Here is a 20,021-nt window from a genome sequence, read left to right as displayed (position 1 = left end):
TAGGTCCCTAAGACACTCAGACACAATTTGAAAATCACTAAAATAGAAAACAAAACGTGATACAAAATGTTACTGACATTAACATGTGTTGATACAACAGAGCTGTGAACAGAATCACATGGAGGAAAGGTTTTGGGAACTTTGTCAGACTGGAAAGAGAAATTCAAATAAAAGAAAATGGATTAATTAAAATGGAATTCCTAGTGTTCAATTACCATGCAAAAATGTTCAACCTGCTGATTACCAGGGATAGAAAATACTAAAGCCACAACAGGTGCAAAAACACTGTTTAAAAGTCTCACAATGCTAGCAGCACAAGCTTGTACTACCAGAGTGAAGGATCTGAACCAAGCTCTCTGGAAGTTCCAGGCCAACCGGGGCTGGAAAGTGAGTTTCTGTATCAGTAAAAGAGAATCAGGAGAAAAGGAGGGGTGGGGAAGGAGAGGAGATAGGTAGATAGAAGGGGAAAGGATGGGGGAGAAAGGAGAAGGGTTTGAGTGAGGAGAGAGGAAAAGCCAGACTGTGGTGCTGCACTCCTGGCTCTTCCGGGGTTTGCTTTTGTTGTTCTCCTGGCACAGGCCTCCTGGAGCCAAGTAGCTGAGGATGACCTTGAACTTCTTACCCTCATGCTGCCACCTCCCAAGTGCCCAAGTGGAGGGATTGCAAACAAGGACTACTGTAGATGTAACCAACCTTCTTATTAAATAAGAAACACAGAACCAATGCAAAGAAGAAAGCCAAGAGGTCAGAGCTAAGAGCTAAAACCTTACCCTTCCTCCTGCGGTGGTCCTACCTCTCCGAACAAGAGCTACTTTCTGTGTTAAAGTCCTTATATAGAATTTCTGTTCTGCCTTCTCATTGGTTGTAAACCCAACCATATGACCACCTCCTCACGGCCTGTCTGTATAGACCTCCAGGTTTTCTATGATTGGTATTGAGATTAAAGGCATGTGTATCCAATAATGGCTGTATCCCTGAACACACAGAGACTTACCTAGCTCTGCCTACTAAGTGCTGGGATTACAAGCGTATGCCACCACTGCCCTGCTTTCCTATGGCTTGCTAATAGCTCTGACCCCGGGCAACTTTATTTATTAACATACAAATAACATTTTACTACAAATAAAATATCACCAGACTACCAGCATGGATTTGATTGATTGATTGAGATCACATTTCAGGCTATAGCCCAAGATGTCCTGGAATTTGCAGTGAGCCTTTTGCCTCAGCTGTGTTGCTCGGGCCACAAGTCACCATACTCAGCACTTTATCTTGCTTTTAGGGACAGTTTTTTTTTTTCTTGAGTAGAAATTTTAAGGGGAAGAATACTTTCTCTCCCACCCTGCAAAATATTCAACAGTAACAATGAAATCAATGATTTAAGAAAAATGTTCCAAAGCATTTATAAAAATATAACTTAATTACAATGTATCTGGTCAGTCACAGGCATCCTGTTCTGCCCGCTTTCTCAATGCCATTTACTGTGGGTTGAGCTTCTTCAGATTCAACCAGTGACAGCAGTTTAGGGTTGCAATGAGCAGAATATGCTTGTGAGAACAGCACAACCCATGGGAATGTGGGGGTGTACATTGGACTTCTAAGACACAGTCCTGCTGATTAGTGTTGCCTTGGTGATGAGGTATCATCCCAGGGAAGAGAACATGCTCAACTGTGCTGACAGATTTGAAAGGAATAAGGCACAGTTCTCCCATTAGCTATGAAGTCTGGTGAGAAACGTCAGTGAACACCTCTTGGCCTAGAATTCTACATCTGAGAGCTGGTACTTGACATAAATAAAGCAAATATGATCATGTAGAAGTTCTCTGCCTCTGAACATTCACAAAGACAGAAGTTAGAGCCTGGCATGCTTCCAGGGTCTCTAGTTGTAGGATATTGAAAAGCGTATACAGAGGCTGTTGAAGGCTCAGGAGACCTATCACAGGGATCCACACCTCCCTGGGGCACTGGGGCAATTTATACTGTTTAGCATTGATTAATACTGTTAAGATTGGTTACAACCTATTAGAATTATCTGTTGTCTGCTGAAATTCCCTTAAGTCCTTGTAAAATCCTCGATAAGACTTTATAGGGCTAAGTGAATGTGTTAAGATTTGCCTTTTATCTACATAGTCTTTTAAAAGTGTGGCTATGTATGTTTGTTCACATGTGCAAATGGAGGCGCATCTTTGGGAACTCTGACCATCTCCTTTGACATAGTTTCTCAATTGCCTGGAGGTCACAAATTAGGCTGGAATTGTACTAGTCAGCAAGTCCTAGGAACTTACCTGCCTCGACCCCATCAGTGCTGAGATTACAAATGAAAGCAAGCATCCCTGAAATTTCTACTTGGGTATGGGTATCTAGCTCAGGTCCTCAAGGTTGAGCACTTTACCAAATGAGCTATCTCCTTAGCTTGCCTTGTCTTTTCCACAAGGAGGCAGGCAGTTTGGGACACATTACCATCACTCTTTGAGTGCAGGGGGGTCTCAGAAGAAATAGAATTGTTACAGGCAATTGCACACTTGAAACTAATACCCTTGTGGAGAGTTTATGACGTTGGCATTCTAAACCACAAAGCAGAAGCTGTTTCCTAATATTCAGACACCTTAGGCAGATGCAGGCAGGGTGTGTTCAGTATTGGAGTACATGGCTAGACTCTATGTAATCATACTCAAGTCTGCTTTCATGAACCAATTGGTTTAGTTGGAGTGACATAGAGGACAATAGGTGTGAGTTTACTTACAGTAGCTCGGGACAAGTTATGGGAACTAAACCACCCAACAAAAGTAACTCTCCCCTGAAGCACGCATTAATGGCTTATTCATGCTCTGGGCTGGGTGGAGGGTTGATGAATCCCTCCTTGGTGGCTCACAGTCTGCTAGTACACTCACTCCTGTGCTGTCTCACAAGCTCTCCACCCACCGTGGGTAGCTAGTGACTACAGAGAGAGGGAGAATTGACCTCTCCCAGGGATGAGCCCTCTCAGTGGTTAGTCAAGGCAAAGGATCAGCCCTGAAATCACATACACACAAACAACTAAAGCAGACTCAGCAAGCCATATTCACACATTTATTCATACATATATGTCTATACGTAGGAAGAATAATTGAAAAGAGGCAATTAATGTGAGAGTAGTGGGGGAAGGCATGGGAGGAGTTGGAAGGAGGGGACTAATAAGAATATAGATAATTGGGACTTAAAATGTCCCTAATAGAACTGGTTTTTTTTTCAGCATGCACACACTCAAACACAATAAATGTAAATTTATTTTGTTTGCATTTTAAAATACATGTAAAACAAGCTGGTTATAGTGGTGCACATCTGAAATCACAGTCCTTGGGAAATGGAAGCAGGTAGATCAGAAATCTAAAGTCATACTCAGCCTTGTCTTCATGAGACCCTTTGTACTGTGACTTCTAGTTGTTTATACAGGCTCCAATCCCTATGCTAAAGCCAGTGGGACTTGTACAGAGCTCTTTGACTCAGCCTACCTCATGGTAGGAATTCAGGACTGTGCATTCAGCATTGTGAGATTAAAAAATAAGCACCTTTACTTTGTGCCTGGTGTGGTTTTTTATGTCATTTCCTGGGATGGAGAGATGCACAGTGGTTAACAGCCCTTGCCATCAAGCCTGTTGACCCATATGATTGCCAATATTCACACAGTGGAAGGAGAGAACCAAAGATATAGGTTATCCTCTGCCATCCACATGTGTGTACCCTATCACTATATATATATTATATACACATATACATAATACAGATTGTTAGGTCTCAAACAGGGGACAAAAGGATGAGGTAACAACATGTGAAATTGGAGAATGACTGCCAGGTTCTCCCTGCATCTCCCAGTCCCTACCTGTTACAGGGCCCTCTGACTGGCATATCCCTCTCTTACCCTAACCTTCTCGAGCCCAGAGCCTGGGCTGCTCTGATCCCAGCTGCCCTTCCCTTTATACATAACTCAGCCATTTTGTTCACTTGGTCTTTATTTTGTCTATTCTCTTGGCTGGTCTCTGGGTCCAGGCTTCACCACTTGTTCAACAGTTCCTCACCCCTCCTTCCCTCTCCTCACATGGCTCAGGCTCATGTCCACTCTGGACTCTCTGAGATGTCCCTGCCCATGGCTGTGTTCTCCTTTCTCTACAATAAACCTGCTCCCCTACCATACCTAGGAGCATTCATGTACTTACTTTTTATTTTTCTCCCTTTTTTTTTCATTCTACTGGTGCTGAAACCTGGGACCAGTCACATACTTTCCATTTTGTGTCCTTTTCATTCAGAAAGAAAATAAATAAGATTAAAAGTAAATAAATGTTTAATTTACCTAATAATCAGCAAGTTGGACATCCTTACATGCTAATTGAACATTAGAAATCCTTGGATGAGCTGCTGCCAAACGCCATGTCTGGGTTTGTGGTCCTACTGCAGCTGGGATCTGTATTGAAATCTGTGGCCCATGTCACCTCAGGGGGACACAGGAACCATGCACGATGAAATCTGAGGCAATGTTTAGAAGGCCCTGCCATTCTCTGGTGCTGCCCCTCACTGGAATTACAGCAAGAGAGCTGGCCTCCATACTCATGGGAGAGATGCAATAGCACTTGGGAGAGATGGCCCCACCCCTCACCACAAGCAAGGGAGAACTACCCTGCTGGCATGGTCATAGGGGAGCAGGCTCCACCCCTCCCCCAAAGGGGACAGCCCCAGTGGCCAGAACTGACCCGTTCAACTACCACCCAGGACCACAACCAGGCCTGGGGTTGGCCCACACTACCATCTGTACCATCCAGGACCTGTTAGAGAAGGTGAAGTCACTGATCCTGGGAAACTATACCCACAGAATCTCCATGACTTGGGGTGGTCACAAGATATCCTAGAGGAGTTTCAGTGAGGGTCTAGTGATGACGGTGTACCAGAAACTTGAGGACATGAACCAGACCAATGACTCATTGCAAATGAACATTTGCAAGTAAAGCTGATTGGACAAAAAAGTTTACTGTGTGAAACATTGAAGCTCCCAATACCACCAGGATGAATAAAGAGATATTGCTAGAGCTGGGAGAAGTGGAGCTACAAAGAAGGGCCATTTAATTTGTTTGTTTTGTTTTTTCTTTTTGTTTTTCTTTGTTGTTGTTGTTTGCTTCTTTTGTTTTGGATTAGTTTGATGTTTTAACATTTCCTTTTGGGGGCACTGCAGGGGTGATGGGAGGATATGGAAAGACTGAGAGGTGTGCTTAATTAGGGTACATGATGTCAAATTCCCAAATATTCAATAAAGAAATTATGTTAAATAAAATAAGTAAAATCGTAAGGAAGGAAAGAAAGAAAAATATTTGCATGGATTCTATCAGTCTATTTCTTTATTTGAGTTGGCTTTAGTTGGCTTTCTGCTTCTGCAATAAAACACAGGAACTAAAGCAAACTGGGGAGGAAAGGGTTTATTTCCTCTCAAAGCTTACAGTCTATCATTGAGAGAAGTCAGGGTAGGAACTGGAGGCAGGAACTGAGGCAGAGGCTGTGTAGAGATGTTGCTTACCGGCTTGCTCCTCTTGGCTTCTTCAGCCTGCTTTCTAATACACTCCAGGATGACCTGCTCTGGGGTGGCTCCACCCACAGTGGGAGGGACCCTTCCATATCAATCATTAATCAAAAAAACGCTCCTCAGAATGGCTTACAGGATGGAGCCATTTTCCAATGGAGATTCCCTCTTTCCAGATGCATCTAGCTTCTGTCTACTTGACAAAAATGCAACAGACACTTTGTCCACTGGAAAAAGTAAACAAAAACGAAAACAATTTAAAAAGAAACAAACAAAAATGGTTCTCTCAAGTTCTATGGTTGGTATGAAATCCCAGGTATGGTCAGAACCAGCTCTGTCTGGATAAACACCATCTCCCTAGAGATTTTCAATGTCCCTCTTGCCCATGTGTGGTACAACATGGTGAGGGTGAGGAAGAACACACTATGATGGAGGACAGGAGAATTTATGGGTCAATGTAAACACCACTTGACAAACTCCCATGACATAAAAGGCTACTGATGCTCACTCAGTGATGTGCCCCCACAGAAGGAGACCATGTCATTTTCTTTAAATGGCATTTCCTTGATAACTGTCATACATAACACACTAATGCAGAAGACACATGAAGAAAGCAAATTGAGAATCTCTTTATTTCAAATACAGGTTCTTAGGGAAGAAAGATGTAAGAACATGTGGGCGGAAGGCAAAAATGCATGTGCAAGTGGATCCTGGTCAAGGCAGGCACACTGGGTCTCCTGCACAATCTTTAGATTGAGGTGGAGCGGGTCCCAGGAGGAGCACTGCTAAGTCCTGGCAGATTCTTCCCTCACCAGATCTGTTCTCTCCTCTTCCTGAACCATCTCTGCAATGAGAGGGAAGAGGGATTTGTTCAGTAGGGTAATCAGGATATAATCAGAAAAAACATCGTGTGACATTAGCTGCTCTCTATAATTTAGATTGCACAGAAGATCCTGCTGTCTCACTACTCTAATGCTGTGTGGGGCTGAGGGACTGGAACAGAGTCCAGTGCTTACCTAGAATGTGGGAGGCCCTGGTTTCCACCCCAGTACTGCAGAACAGTCCCTGGACAAATGTCCAAACGTTGCATGCCCTTCCCCGCTCCCTACAGTAATTCACTATTGAGGAAGTCAGCAGGATTTTCAGGCAGATGCACCAGCGTGCTTCAGATAATTATAAAGCTGGGTGTCCTTATCTGTGTGGCTTCATCAGATGCTTCAAAACAGCAGAGGGACCAGGCATTTGCACTCTATGCTTTCCTATTCCCATCAGTCTCTGTTTAACCAAGCTTACATCAGCATTATCAGTGCTGGGATCTGCTTGTCCTATCCACACACCCATATTACTCCTGTAAGGATAGAATCTATGCTTAGTTTTCAGTATTTCTAATAGTTTAGGATCATGGAACCCCTAGCTACACTAATTTGAATCCTTTAATCCCCAGGAGTACTCCACAGAGAAAACCTACCCAAAGGATACCAGCATTAAAGGACTTGAATGTACATGTACAAACATACATACATACACACACAGACACAGACACACATAGACTCCCTCCCTCCCTACCTCTCTTTCTCTCTCTCTCTCTCTCTCTCTCTCTCTCTCTCTCTCTCTCTCTCTCATACACACATATATATTATGAATACTGAATGTAAAAAAGACATAAAAAAAGGAACATGACTTGCACCTAGGTATGGTGGAAGAAAATGTCTATAATAGATTTGTGGGAGAGCATAGCCAGAGGAAGACATCTGGGAGAGTCCAGAGTGGATGTGACCAGACTGAGCCATGTGAGGAGAGAAGAGAGGGGGGACACAAATGTATCAACATTATAAACAAAGGCAGTGTGATACCCTGAATTATCCCAACCACAACTCAGGCTTCTCAGGCCTGTTCTAACAGGACCTTACTTAGATCAACAGGCACTGGACAAACATTTCTACTTGTTCCACCTAAATACTACATGAGAATAGCTCCACTCCCAGTTTATAGAGCTCCCACTCCCTTTTGGAAGCCTAGGACAGCAAGGCAGGGGTCTTGCAGGCTGGAATGTGTGGGTGGCTTTAGTTCTGGAGGGGAAAATGGAGGCAGACAAAATGGCTCAGCAGATGAACATGCCTGCCAGCCAGCCTGAGGAGATGATTTTGAGCCCAGAACTCACATCCGGGAAGGAGAGAACCAAGTGCTTCCAGCTGTCCTCTGACCTCCAAATGTGAGACACAGCTCCTCTCGTCCCCCCCGCCCCACACACTCATGCCAAGACAAAATCAAACTTCAAAATGTAATCTGAACTTTTCAGTAAATAAAAACAAGAAGGACAGCTGCCAGCAAGCCAGAGGCCTCTCTGTACCAGCTTGTTCCCTATGAAGGGACTTGAAGCCACACAAGGTGCTTACCCTTCTTCAGCACTGGATCGTGATTTCTCTGGAAAAGGTGTTCCAACTCCTGCAGCTGTAGCCCTGTCACAGAGGCAGCTGCAGGACCCCAGCGCTGGCACAGGCTGTATTTTGGGCATGGTAACTGGAATGGACTGTGCACTGGGAGTCAGAACTGACACAGGCTGGGCATGGGGTCCTGTAATGGCACAGGCTGCTCATTGGGTGACACTGTACTTGGTATAGACTGAACATTGGGTACTGTAATTGTTATGGCTGTACACAACCCACCTGGAATGGCATAGGGTGTGCAATAGGAACTGCCATAGGTGGTGTGCTAGATAACTTAACTGGCATACGCTGTACATTGGACATAGTAACTGGCATGGGACAGACATGGGGAACAGAAACAGGCATAGGCTGTATCTGGGCCTCAGTGATTGACACAGGCAGTACCTGGGGCACAGTAACAGACATATGCTATACCCGAGACTCAGTGATTGGCATAGGCAGTAACTGGGGCAAATTAACAGGCACAGGCTGTACACCAGGCACTGTTACTGACATACACTGTTCTCGAGGCACCAGATGTGACATATGCTATACACAGGTCACAAAGCTGCACAGCCTCAGTGCCCCCTATGCACTCAGGAACCGGCTTCTGAGGTGGACGCTCATTCTCCTGGCTATTGGGATTGGCACTCTCTCGGTCATCCATGAGGCCCAAAGGTACAGCAGCAGAAGGACCTTCTCCAGTCTTCCCTGTTTTTCTGTTCTACTCCTCTCCATTCTGCTGTTGGGGCTCCCGACGCAGGGTGGTCCCTTCCACTCTCTTCCTCGTTTCTTCCCTCTTCATATGGGGAGAGCATCGGTGTCTCAGCACCTGAAAATAGAAAACAGAAAGAAGAGGCGACAGGGACCAGAGTGGTGCCAAGTTGCTATGATGTCAAGGCAGGCAAAGCCCTCAGTGCCCCATGCCTCTCCAGTCACCTCTGAGGAACAACATCTCCTCACGGACATGGCCAACCCACCACTCCTAGCATGCACTGACCTTTCCATTTTTCCTGGTCAGGTCCCTGAAGAGTCAGGTGTTTGTTTGATGTTTCCATGCTCCATGTCAGGAATGCTGTCGAAGTTCCTCAAGGTTTGCCTTCCTTTATGTGTCTCTTCACATTCTGAAGGGGAGCCCCCTACAGTTCTGGCAGGAGAACTACTCCACCAGGTAGGGTTCTTTCTCTTCTGGACCTAAGGACCTGACATCCAGATTATCTTATCCAATCAGAAGCCTTCCTTCCTGGCTTCCTGGGATGATTGACAGTTGCTGTGGACTGAGACCCTGAAGTCCAAAAGCAACAGCAGTTTGGAGCTTCAGTGAGCAGAATGTGTTTACATTGAAGGTGTGGCCCTTGGAAAGTAGAGTGAAGAAGGAACATTTCAAGTTGCAACTTCATGAGTCCTTTTGCCGTGGTGAATTAGCTTCCTAGGTAACGTGTGGAGGTCAAAACTATGGGAACCCATTTACTGGCACTAAGAAAAGATCCCCCCAGTAACTCTGGAGGCCTTGTGGAAATGTGTGGACCATATCTCTTGGTCTAGCACTCCACATTGGGTCCCTGGTACTTGGCAGAGAACGGTTATTAAGCTAATGTGTTTATCTGGGAGGTTCTTTCACACACAGTGAAGTTAGAGCCTGTCATGCTTCCATGCTCTGCCTTTCCAGGAGCTGGGCAGGGTTGCAGGGTTCTGCTGGCCATTCCACAGGCAGATCAGAGGGATCATCTTCACCAGGGCTACTGGGGAGGAGTTTGGTAGTACTGTTCAGCCTTCATGAGTGCTAGCAAAAGCTGTGAGAATTGTCAGACCTGTGCTGAGGTTCCTCACCTTCTCTTGAACACACACACACACACACACACACACACAAACACACACACACACACACACACACACATACACACACACACATTCAATCCCCTTGATTCTGTTCCTCTAGAGAACCCTAATACAGTTATCTACCATAACTACATGGTAATACCATATTGCTGAAGACATCACATACTTTAGCTGAAGGACATAGAGAAATCAATTTTAAAGTTTCCTGGAATCTTCTTCCCTGCTGCCTAGATTTCATAGTACCAAAAGATTCTCTGCAGACTACAGGGGATGGGGAGTTCTATTCCTATGTTAGTCTCATCATACCATGCATTAGTTGGTCCATGTGGGTTCCATGGGCAGATTGGTAACTTGCCCCAATAGCTAGGAGGTTGTCCTTTAGCTAAGTGTGCACGACTAATTTTTAGTAATTTAATGCAACTGAATCCTTTGATAGCCCTGTTTGATCCTGCATCTACTTGAGTTTCTACAGCAGCATCCTCAGCCCCGATGTGACTACACAGAAGTTTCCTGTAAAGGACAATGGTGGTGAAGGAATTAAACATTAATCCTGGGTAAATAGCCATGCACTCACAGGTATGTGTTCTACATGTATATAATTATACAGCGCTTGCTGTGTAAAGACCTTGTTTTTGCACATAGAACATTAGCAGCATGTGGTTGCTTTGGGTTTCTGTTTCTACCATGAAGTCACTTTCCTTCCAGGAACAGTTAGAAGCACTAGCTGAAGTATAGTTCTTCCATTTTCCAATGAAGAAGCCAGTGACTGCCATCATAGGAAAACAGAAATCATACACCTACTTAAAAAGACCCAGGACAACTGGTCCAAGACCTGAAGTGCTTCAGATGGACTGTCCTGCCCCATGTTTTCTCAGATTTACTGACCTGCACTTTGGCTTCAGGCACATTCATGTTTCTGGCAAGCACCTGTCTGTGTAGAGAAAGCCACACAGATCAGGAGTCAAGAATATGAGAAAAGTCACAAGCTGTGACAGTTTTTAGCAGTCTTCCTGCTAAACTCCTCAACGACTTGTCACTGATAAAACCAGGCATGGTTTTCAAAGGTTTCATATCATCACAACACTTAAAGTGTTGTGTTGTACATTGATGGTCAAGATGACTCTAATTAGCTTACACAAATAATTTCAATGCAGTATATTATAAATGAGGACGAAGGCAGAAGTCTATGATAAAGGCGTTATGCAAATTTTAAACATAGGAAAATGTAGGAAATATGTGAAAGGCTACATGATGACAGGATCTTTTTCTCCTTACTCTGTTTCCTGTAAATTTTGTTTAGTACCTAATGCGAAGATCAGGAAGGAGAGGGAGTGGGGGGTATGGTGTGGAGGGGGAGAAAATGAGATAAAATAGAGTGCATCAAAAATATAATCTTCCGTGTATCATAGAATATAACTAAGACTATGTAGCCAGAACTGAGAGTGGAGACCTGTATTTCTACCAACTTGGGAAACTACGCCAGCAGGGTCACAATATAAGGCCTGAGTGGGCTCTAGTTTAAGTTCAAGGTCACCCTAAGGAAGGTAGAGAGACCATATCTCAATCAGTAAGAGGAGGCTCATAGCCAAGGCAAAGGGCCTCAGATTTATCTTCCCAGTACTTGAACACCAGAAAGAAGATAGCCTCAAGAACAAGATTAGCTTGGTTTACATTGGGAGATCCATTTCAGCAAGGACTCCAAAGGAAGTCCATTTTTAAAGAAACCAAACACCCCTTTAGTATCAACCAAGAAATAGGTGGCTGTGGTCTTAGATTTAGTGGACTGCATGTGAAGCATACACATTCCCTGCCTTCAACCCTTACCACAGACAAACAAAAGTGACAAAGACAACCACAGTGTAGGAAAATGTTTGGAAAGAACACAGTCACAATCTCTTACCCAGTGGGGTAGCTAACATAATCAAGAGGTGAGGACGCAGAGAAAACAGGAGATTCTAGACTGTGGGTGGAAATATCTACTCATGTACTAGGTTGGGAAAAGGATTGCTTACGAAAAGACTCAATCCAGTAACTCCATTTCAGAGTTTACATAGCCAAGACCAGAAGCCTGGAGCTGAAGAGAGTTTTGTCATCCCAGGTAACATCAACCCCACCCCCATAGCCACAAGGCAAAACAACGCTGAACTCCTCAGAGGAGGGATTCTAAACAAAGACAGGGTATGTTGATACAGAGGTGTGAGATTCAGACCCAAAGGGATCTGAACAGCAGCAGAAACAATAGCTGAGAAGCTCAAGAACTATGACAAATCAGTCAAAAAAGGACGTTGACGTCTATCAGAGGCGGCCTTTAGAGCACTAGTGTTTACACCAGGAAGGAAGAAGAGGTCAGGTTCTGGGGTGGAAGAAGTAGGGGATTTTGATACAGTTGGTCAAGAGGAATGGACTTCTAGAGCTGTGTCAGACAAATCATAACATTGCAGAATTCTAAAGCATCAGAAGAGTTTGAGTTCCTACACGATTTTCATTCACCCATGTTGCACCACGGTTGAGAACCGAGATAAAGAAGGACATGAGCAGTAAGCACACCTGTCTCATGCCACCACTGCATGAAAACACTAACCTTGATTCAAACACTGAGCTCGATGCCACAAAGCAACTTCCCCACACCCATCATGGGGTAGAAGCTACCTGTGGTTTGGAAATGAATGGGGAGGACAGGGTCCAGAAGGGGTAAAGGCCAGGACAATATGAACACTAGCTCCTGGAGGCCAGGGTGCCTCCTGGTGTCAGCCACATACCTTGTGAGCACATCCGGGTACTGGGTTTCTTGGAAAATGGTCTCCATTTCCTGCACCTGCCACTGTGTGAAGTGGAACTGGATTTGGTGCCTGCTGGGCTGGCGCCTTGGAACCCTGCTGGGCTCCTGTGGGTCCACCTCCATGGCAACCTGTTTGCTGTGGTCACCTTCAGGACCCAGGCTGTTGTAAGGGCTCCTGTGGCCTCCCTGGTTGAGGTTGCCCTGTTGGTTCTCACTGTCATCAAGGCTTAGAGCTCCTTCATAGACCCTGCCACCCAATTCAGGTGCTCCCTCCTGTTCAGGGTGGGGGCCACTGTCTTCCTCATAGTCCTCCAGATGACAGTAGAAGTTGTCGTTGTAATTGTGTAGGTGTTCCATGGCTGCTGCTCCTCAGACACCTAGTGACCAGCACCCTCCCTGAGGTCTTTGGCAGGAGCCTAGCCTTGGGGTCTTTCAGAAGGTTGCTGCCACAATGTTTCAGGCCCTCCTCTGGCTTTCTGTGTGCTTCCTATATTAGTGGATGAGTCTCTGAAGTGAGAAATGGATGGGGCGTGGCCCAAGCATGGGATGGAGGAAGGACAGTGAATCTTACTTTTAGAAGACCTGCTCAGATCTGGCTGCCTGCCCTGGCCCATGCTTTTGGACCTCACAGAACACCTTGGGAATGGGGCTATGGGAGATTGCAGGCTGATTTTAGCATGGAGAGTGGGGAAGGGGGAAAAACTCACAAGGAGCACATGAGGCTTGGGTGAAGACTGGAGAATTTCTCAACATTCCAGACCCCACATTTCCGAGTCTCTATGACACATGAGATGAACATTGAGTGGACAGGGTCAGCTCTGCATGTGTCTGCTTCAAGAGTCTTCAAGGACTCTGAAAGCAGAGTCCAATCCCAGACCTCCACCTTCAGCAGTGGCATTTTAGACCTATGTTTACAGTGTGTTTTGCAGCACTGAAAAAATCCAGTGCAACCCTTGGAAAAGTTAACAGACTCCAGACAGCCAGTGAAGAATCTGCATTAGAATGCTTATAGAAGGTCCTGTCCAGGGCTTCTCAGCTCTGCAAGTTCAGACACTGCACCAACTGCACCCTTTGTGTTGCAGTACAAACTACTGAGGGCTGAGGGTGCCCTCTCACAGACATAAGGTCCCTTGCACAGCAATGAAAGCTACAGAAAAGCAAAGCCTCATCTAATTGATAGGAAGTCCAGTCAGAACCTGATCCAGACATGTGGTCACCTAGAGCATGCCTCCACAGGATCTGGCCCTGCAGCTGGATACACATTTTATGTAGCAGTTTCCTCCAAGATAAGACATTCCATTTGGAGGAAAGCTCCTGAAGACATAAGACATTCCAAATGGAGGTGAAACATTTCATAATAAGGGAGAGATGTTTAAGACACAGGAAGTAAAAGGCTGGATAGCTCCAACTGGGCTTAGTAGATGTTTGTTCCCAGTTATTCCTGTGTCCCCAGGAAGAGTGTCAACAGCACATCTCAGGTCCACACAACGTAGGAGCACAGGATGAGAATCCACAGTCAGCTGAGGCACAGGATTCCATCAGCAGGTTCAGTTCACGGAGCATCAGCCCCAGTGAGAAGGCTGAAGCCACTGGATGTGGCAGACAGGTACTGGATCATGATAACACTCTGTACCTGGAAGATTGGTGGCAAGGGCCCATATGGAACTCAAGAAAGTCATCTCTTGCTGGAACATCCAATGTGGAGCCTCAGGACCCTTCCTCCTGATGCCTCCAGGTCCCCAGTGAACCCATCTCTCTCTCTCTCTCTCTCTCTCTCTCTCTCTCTCTCTCTCTCTCTTTCTCTCTCTCTCTGCTTCTCCATGTGTGATCCCCACCATGAGCCCTCGGGGATTATCCTAAGATAAAGATGATTGCATAATACCATCCAGAAGTCAGTTAGGAGCAGAGGCCCTGGCGGTAGTGGCAGCTGCAGCAGTGTGTATATGTGGAGGACTGGGGGGGGGGTCAGGAAGGAGGAGGGGGCCTCACTGGTGTAAGTACTCTTCTTCCTACAGAGAAACAGTGGAAGCCAGAAGCAGCCAGGAACTCAGGCTCCCTGGAGACAATCTGAGGCCCCTGGAAACCACTGATTTCACTCCACCCTTACAAGACTGAGAACTGTTTTCAGACTATTCCAAAACCCCATGGGACTGTAGGATGTGCACTGAGCTCAATGGAGCCTACACAGCCTGGGGACAGGGGCTGTGCTCAGACTTCATTCCTCCTTCTAGAGTCCCTTCCTGCTCTTCCTGACCAAAGACAAACAGGGGATCCAAGGCTGCTGGGCCTGTCAGCTTGCACATCACCACGTACATCATATCTCCTGAACAGCTCAGGGTGGATTTTCTTTGCAGTAGCTGATGGTCAGTACAGAGACCCACAGTTGGTCATTGTTCAGTGGCACACAAGAGAAGGTGGAGCACTCAGGTCTAAATGGGACATCTCTGTCATTCCCCTTGTTCACAGGCACAGGGACCATGAGGATGACTGGTGGACGATTCTTAAAGCCAGGGGAACTAGTTATCTGTACTGAAATGTTATGTGCTAGACCTGAAAAGGGGAGACCTCAGGTTCAGGGCCATAGATTCAGCCCTAGTGAAATTCTGATACCTGTTACCACATCAAGGGCTCTAAAATCAGTGTGCTGGGAGACATCCTAGAGACTCAAAAGCAAAGTACCTGCAGCAGGCAAGGTCCCTGGAGCACTCACATTCCCAGAGACTGAAAATAGACTATGGATTGCAAGGGCAGGAGAGCATGGTGTTGGGACAATACCATGCAGTACATTTGGGGCTGTACACCTAGGCCATAGCTCTCCATCTCACTAAGATGGACTTTGTGTATTTGGACCTGCAGCTTCACATAGGCAAAGAAGCAGTACTTCTCTATGCACAGACTGACTGTTCCAGAACATTGCTAGGGACTCAACCTTGTTTACATATTAGAGCTGCTATGAAGCAAAGGTCCCTGAAATCTTGAGTACTGAGGGTTCTCCAAGGCAGGTGACAAAATGCAGAGAGAAGACATATTAGTCAAGATCTCTGAGCAGGCGAGGGAGAGACAATATGCTCCCTGAGCTGGAATGGAAGAAATGAGACAGAAACCTCCCTCTGGCCTGGATGGATGGATTCTCCTCTCCCTCTCAAGCATCAGGACTCTGGCCAGTGTGGCTCCTAGTGCCCTGGATGTCCACAGAGAGGATGCAAATCACACATAATGTACCCCTTCCTCCCACTGTCAAACCTGGGAAAAGTGTCTGGGAAGTATCCAGCTGGGTCCAGGTTGAGACTTACTGGAGTGTGGGTGGGAACAGCCATGACAAGATACACAGTGTCCTCTGCTGGAGACTTGCCCCACCTGCCCTTACAAATAATTGTTCCACAGAGGTGGAGTGAGTTGACAAGGCCATGATGAGGGTGCAGAGAATCATGTGGGGTCAGCATGAAGCAGCATAGCACCTGGAAATCTTCATTACTCGGCATGGCACAGTGACCACAGCTTGCCAGTGTCACCTCCTGCCATAAATGCCATTTCTGTAATAGGTTACTATGGTTCAAATACTTATACCCACGTTTTAGTAACCTGAAAAACAATGGAACCAACATACTTAGAATCCACCTCTTTATTGCTGAGATAATTGCAGGGAAGAAAAGGTTGTCATGGCCAGCATGGGTGGCTGAGACATTGAGGGCAGGGCCAGGTTCCAGGTCATCTGGCTCTTGGACAGAGGTGGCACACATGAGCTGCTCCAAAATCTTCAGGGATCGTTGTTCTGGGGAGCAGGTGGTGCATCAATCAATACCACCAGTCTAGTGCTTCTCCTGAAAATGACTCTCCTGTTCCTAAACCAATCCTACAAGCAGAGGAAAGGATTGTTTTAGTACACTGAACTGTACCACCACTGAAGAAAACACCCTGTAACCATGTATACTGGCTCAATTTTACTAACATTTTAGAACGTATATGGAATCCATCCCTGGGCCAGTGTGTGCTAGGTATGTGCTCCAGAACAGAGCTACTCTCCTAGCAAAGCACCACATTTCTGATTGCCCATTAACTGTTTGTTTATTGATCTAACCCCAAGAACGGTTGAAGATGTGTTACTTCAGTACCCGAGTGTGTACTGATTGTTCAGAATTTTGGAAGCAACAGATTTCATTCTCATTGAAACAGTCAAAACACCCCCATGAAGCCCCTGAGGACATGTATCCCCACACCCAGTCCTTCAGCTATGGGACAGACTCAGAATATTGCCGCTTCCCTCCAACAATTGATATTTTTAATGCATTCTTTCAGGAAAGGATGCAGATCTAGCTCATGGGTTGTTCCTGGTCCTGGCAGTGTGTTGAAAAGTATCAAAAACAATTCTCTTGGAACCCCGGAGTACTATCTCAAGGCCCAAAGCTGTCTGTAAAAGGCTCCATGGTGATAGCCTTTTGTGAGTATCCAGAATGCACATTTTATGAGACAAAGGGCACTTCTTCCTGCTCTATGCTTCCTCCCTAGGCTCCAAGTATACTGCGTATAAGCCTTTTCCCTTGTGGGCATGTGTTCTGGAAAAGTCAGGGCTGATTGTAATGGTGAGCAGAGTTCACATACATCACCAACAAAAGACTGGTAAAAGGGTTATGGGCCGTTTGAGGTTCCTGGTCCCAGTATTGATTCAGAACTAAGCCAGGCATGGGACATTTACAGACTAGATCAAGAAGTCTGAGAAAAGGTTTTCTGAGACACGCAGAGTGAAAGAGTTGAAGGTTAGCAAGAACATGGTCTCTTCACTTAAGTGAGGCGTGTGGGCTGCACAGCCTTCAGAAGGTCATGGAGAACACACTATGTCCACTGAGGGACAGACAAAGCACCTTGGCACGTTAGGTTTCAGGTGTCCAGGTTGGCATTTGCTTCCAACCTTGAGCCAAGCCTGGCTATGGACTGGTCTGGAGTTCAGCAGATGCAACACCAGGGTCCAATGCTGCTGCTACACTTCTCTTCTAGACAACAACATCACAAAGATGTGGAGCCCTCCCAAAATATTATTATTTTTAGAATACTGACCAGCACAAGGGCTTCCGACACACCAATACATCTTGCAAGATCCTTCCTGAAGTGAAAAGATTCCAACATTTAGGCTTTATGGTGGAAATAAAGTGTATAAGGACATGTCCTATTTGCTTTTAAAAGTTTTGGGTCCACACTTATGTATGCACACACGTGTACACACACACACACACACACACACACACACAGAGTATTTCTCACACCTACTTTGAGAATTACTTCAGTAACAGGTTTCTTTCAGGGACCAAAGTTAAAGGGTAATCCCCCAATCACAGGTATGTGGTCTATGTACTTAACATGTAAGTCTTCATTATGAGAGCCTCCACGATGAAAAGTGTTAGTCAAATTTTAATCTGAGGTGGAATCCTTCCTGTATTTTCCCAGCCACACCTCAGGATTCTCACTCATACTTACAGAGACTTATTTAGAACAAGCATTGTCTCAATTTCCCACTCACGCGCCACTTAAACAGGCAACAAAACACAATCTTAACAGTTGGACTAGGGCCCATCCCCCTACTCCAGAATCCAATTTCTGCTGGAGGGTCCAGACATGGTGGCTCTGTTTTTTAGAGGAAATCAGCGGTTCAGGGAACACCAAAGGACAGCCTGGATGCACTGCCTGAAAATCAGGCGCCTAGCAGGGCTTTCTGCTTACCTTGCTCGCAAGGTGGGGTAGCGAGTCTCTTGGAAAAGTCGCTCTAGTGCCTGCAGCTGAGACTGGGTGAATCTGGTGCGGCGCTGTAAAGGCAGCCTGTCCCCAGCCTGGAGACTGTTGGTGCCCTCAGGCATTGCTGCCTCTTGCTGAGGCTGCTGTGGAACACTGCCACCATGACCACCTTCCGCATGGATCGCCGTTTCCATGGGGCCAGAACTCCCATCGCCAGCGTGTTTTCCTTCCATTTCTTCTTCTTCGTTTTCTCCCGCCTCTACCGCTCCTGTGGCTTCCTGAGTAAGACCGGACTGAGCAAGCTCTTCTTGAGCAGGCTTGCTTGGGGCAAGTTTGCCCAGAGCAAGTTCGCCCTGACCAAGCTCACCCTGAGCAAGCTCACTCTGTACAAGCCCTTTCTTTCCTCCTTCCTCTCCAGCCTTCAGGACCACTGCATTCCTACCTGCAAGAGAGAAAAACATAAAGATAAAGATCTGAGCATCGTGGCCCATGGATCATTGGAAAGCCTGGAGAGGGGCCACAGGCAGAGCCGGGTAATGGAAGCGCCCAACCACTGGGCTTTTCCACCAAATTTACTTCCCGGACTTCGCCCAAGTCCAATCAGAACGATTTTACTGACCATGCTGTTGTTCCTGGTCTTCATCAGCTCCTAGACACAGCATCCTGTTCAAACTGCGGCAGCAGCTCTGATGAGTTTCCATACCGGGAATCTTTCGATCAGACCCGAGTTCCGTAGTTTTAAAAGCCGTGTCCTCACTGTCTGGCGCTAGACTTACAGCTCTGATGCCTGACCCGGAAGGCTTGTCTTCTGGAGACTCTACGTAATTACAATGTGTCCAATCACACATTCTGGCCTGCACAGGCTCAGTGACTGTGGGCTTGTCCTCTGAGGTGCCTAGCCTGAAGCACTTTAGGGCTGCAAAGAGCAGGGAGTACTTTAAAAACTGCAGTGAGTCTGTGTGCGGTGGGGGTGCAGAACCTGTGGCTCTGGTTTGCTGCTTAGCTGACACCTCTAGTTTTGGGTAATGCTAGACTGTCCAAATTCAGTCATAGGGAGTAACAAAAAGACCTTTTCAAACTCAGCAGGCCCTTGAGCCCAGCTAAATCACTTTATTAATTTATGCAAATGTCCTTCAAACAAAATGCCCCAATCTTGGTTGTGCTGCCTTGAAGAGCCCCGTATGATGGCAACTATGTGGGTAGGCCAGGGCACGATCCTCCTGAGAGACTGTGCTCCCAACAGGGCTGAATTCCACCAGTGTTCACAAGCTCATTCTGATGGAGACCTTTCTCTACCTAGCTGTGCTTGACCAAGGTCCTAGGGTGACCCAGATACCTGAGGGCATCAAAGATCAACCCTGGGTACTGGCTCCCAACCTGTCTCACAGCTGTGAAGGTGAAAGGCAGGAGGAGTAAGCAATTCTGGATTCAAGCTCTACAAAGAATCATTGCAGGAAGGGGCAGAACTGAGAAAAATTAGAGACTCCCCAGAGTAGGTGACATTCCCAAAATTTAAAAGAGCCACTGAGCTCTGTCACTTCGTGCTTTTGTTTTTAGTAGGATCATGGCAGAGTCTGGACAATGGCTGAGGTAATTGTTAGGAGATGGGTTAGTTCTCTGGGATAGCATAGGCTGAGACACTGGAGGGGCCACAGTCCACATGGTCTAGCCCACACCAAGGAGATGATCTTGTTCTGTTCACCTATTGCCC

General features: G+C 46.2%; 1 protein-coding gene across 1 annotated transcript; it reads right to left on the bottom strand.

Moving 5' to 3' along the window:
- Positions 1 to 18,294: 18,294 nt before the first annotated feature.
- LOC131900175 (homeobox protein Rhox5-like) lies at positions 18,295 to 19,011 on the bottom strand. The gene is made up of 2 exons (XM_059251536.1): positions 18,930 to 19,011; positions 18,295 to 18,752 (listed from the first exon to the last, which is right to left on the bottom strand). Exons 1-2 carry the CDS (start codon positions 19,009 to 19,011, stop codon positions 18,295 to 18,297), a joined length of 540 nt encoding a protein of 179 aa, XP_059107519.1.
- Positions 19,012 to 20,021: the final 1,010 nt, after the last annotated feature.

This window comes from Peromyscus eremicus, chromosome X, assembly GCF_949786415.1.
Source record: "Peromyscus eremicus chromosome X, PerEre_H2_v1, whole genome shotgun sequence".
In the NCBI taxonomy this organism is placed as follows: domain Eukaryota; kingdom Metazoa; phylum Chordata; class Mammalia; order Rodentia; family Cricetidae; genus Peromyscus; species Peromyscus eremicus.
Note: the sequence above shows the minus strand (reverse complement) of the source record. Positions and strands in the feature narration are given on the sequence as shown.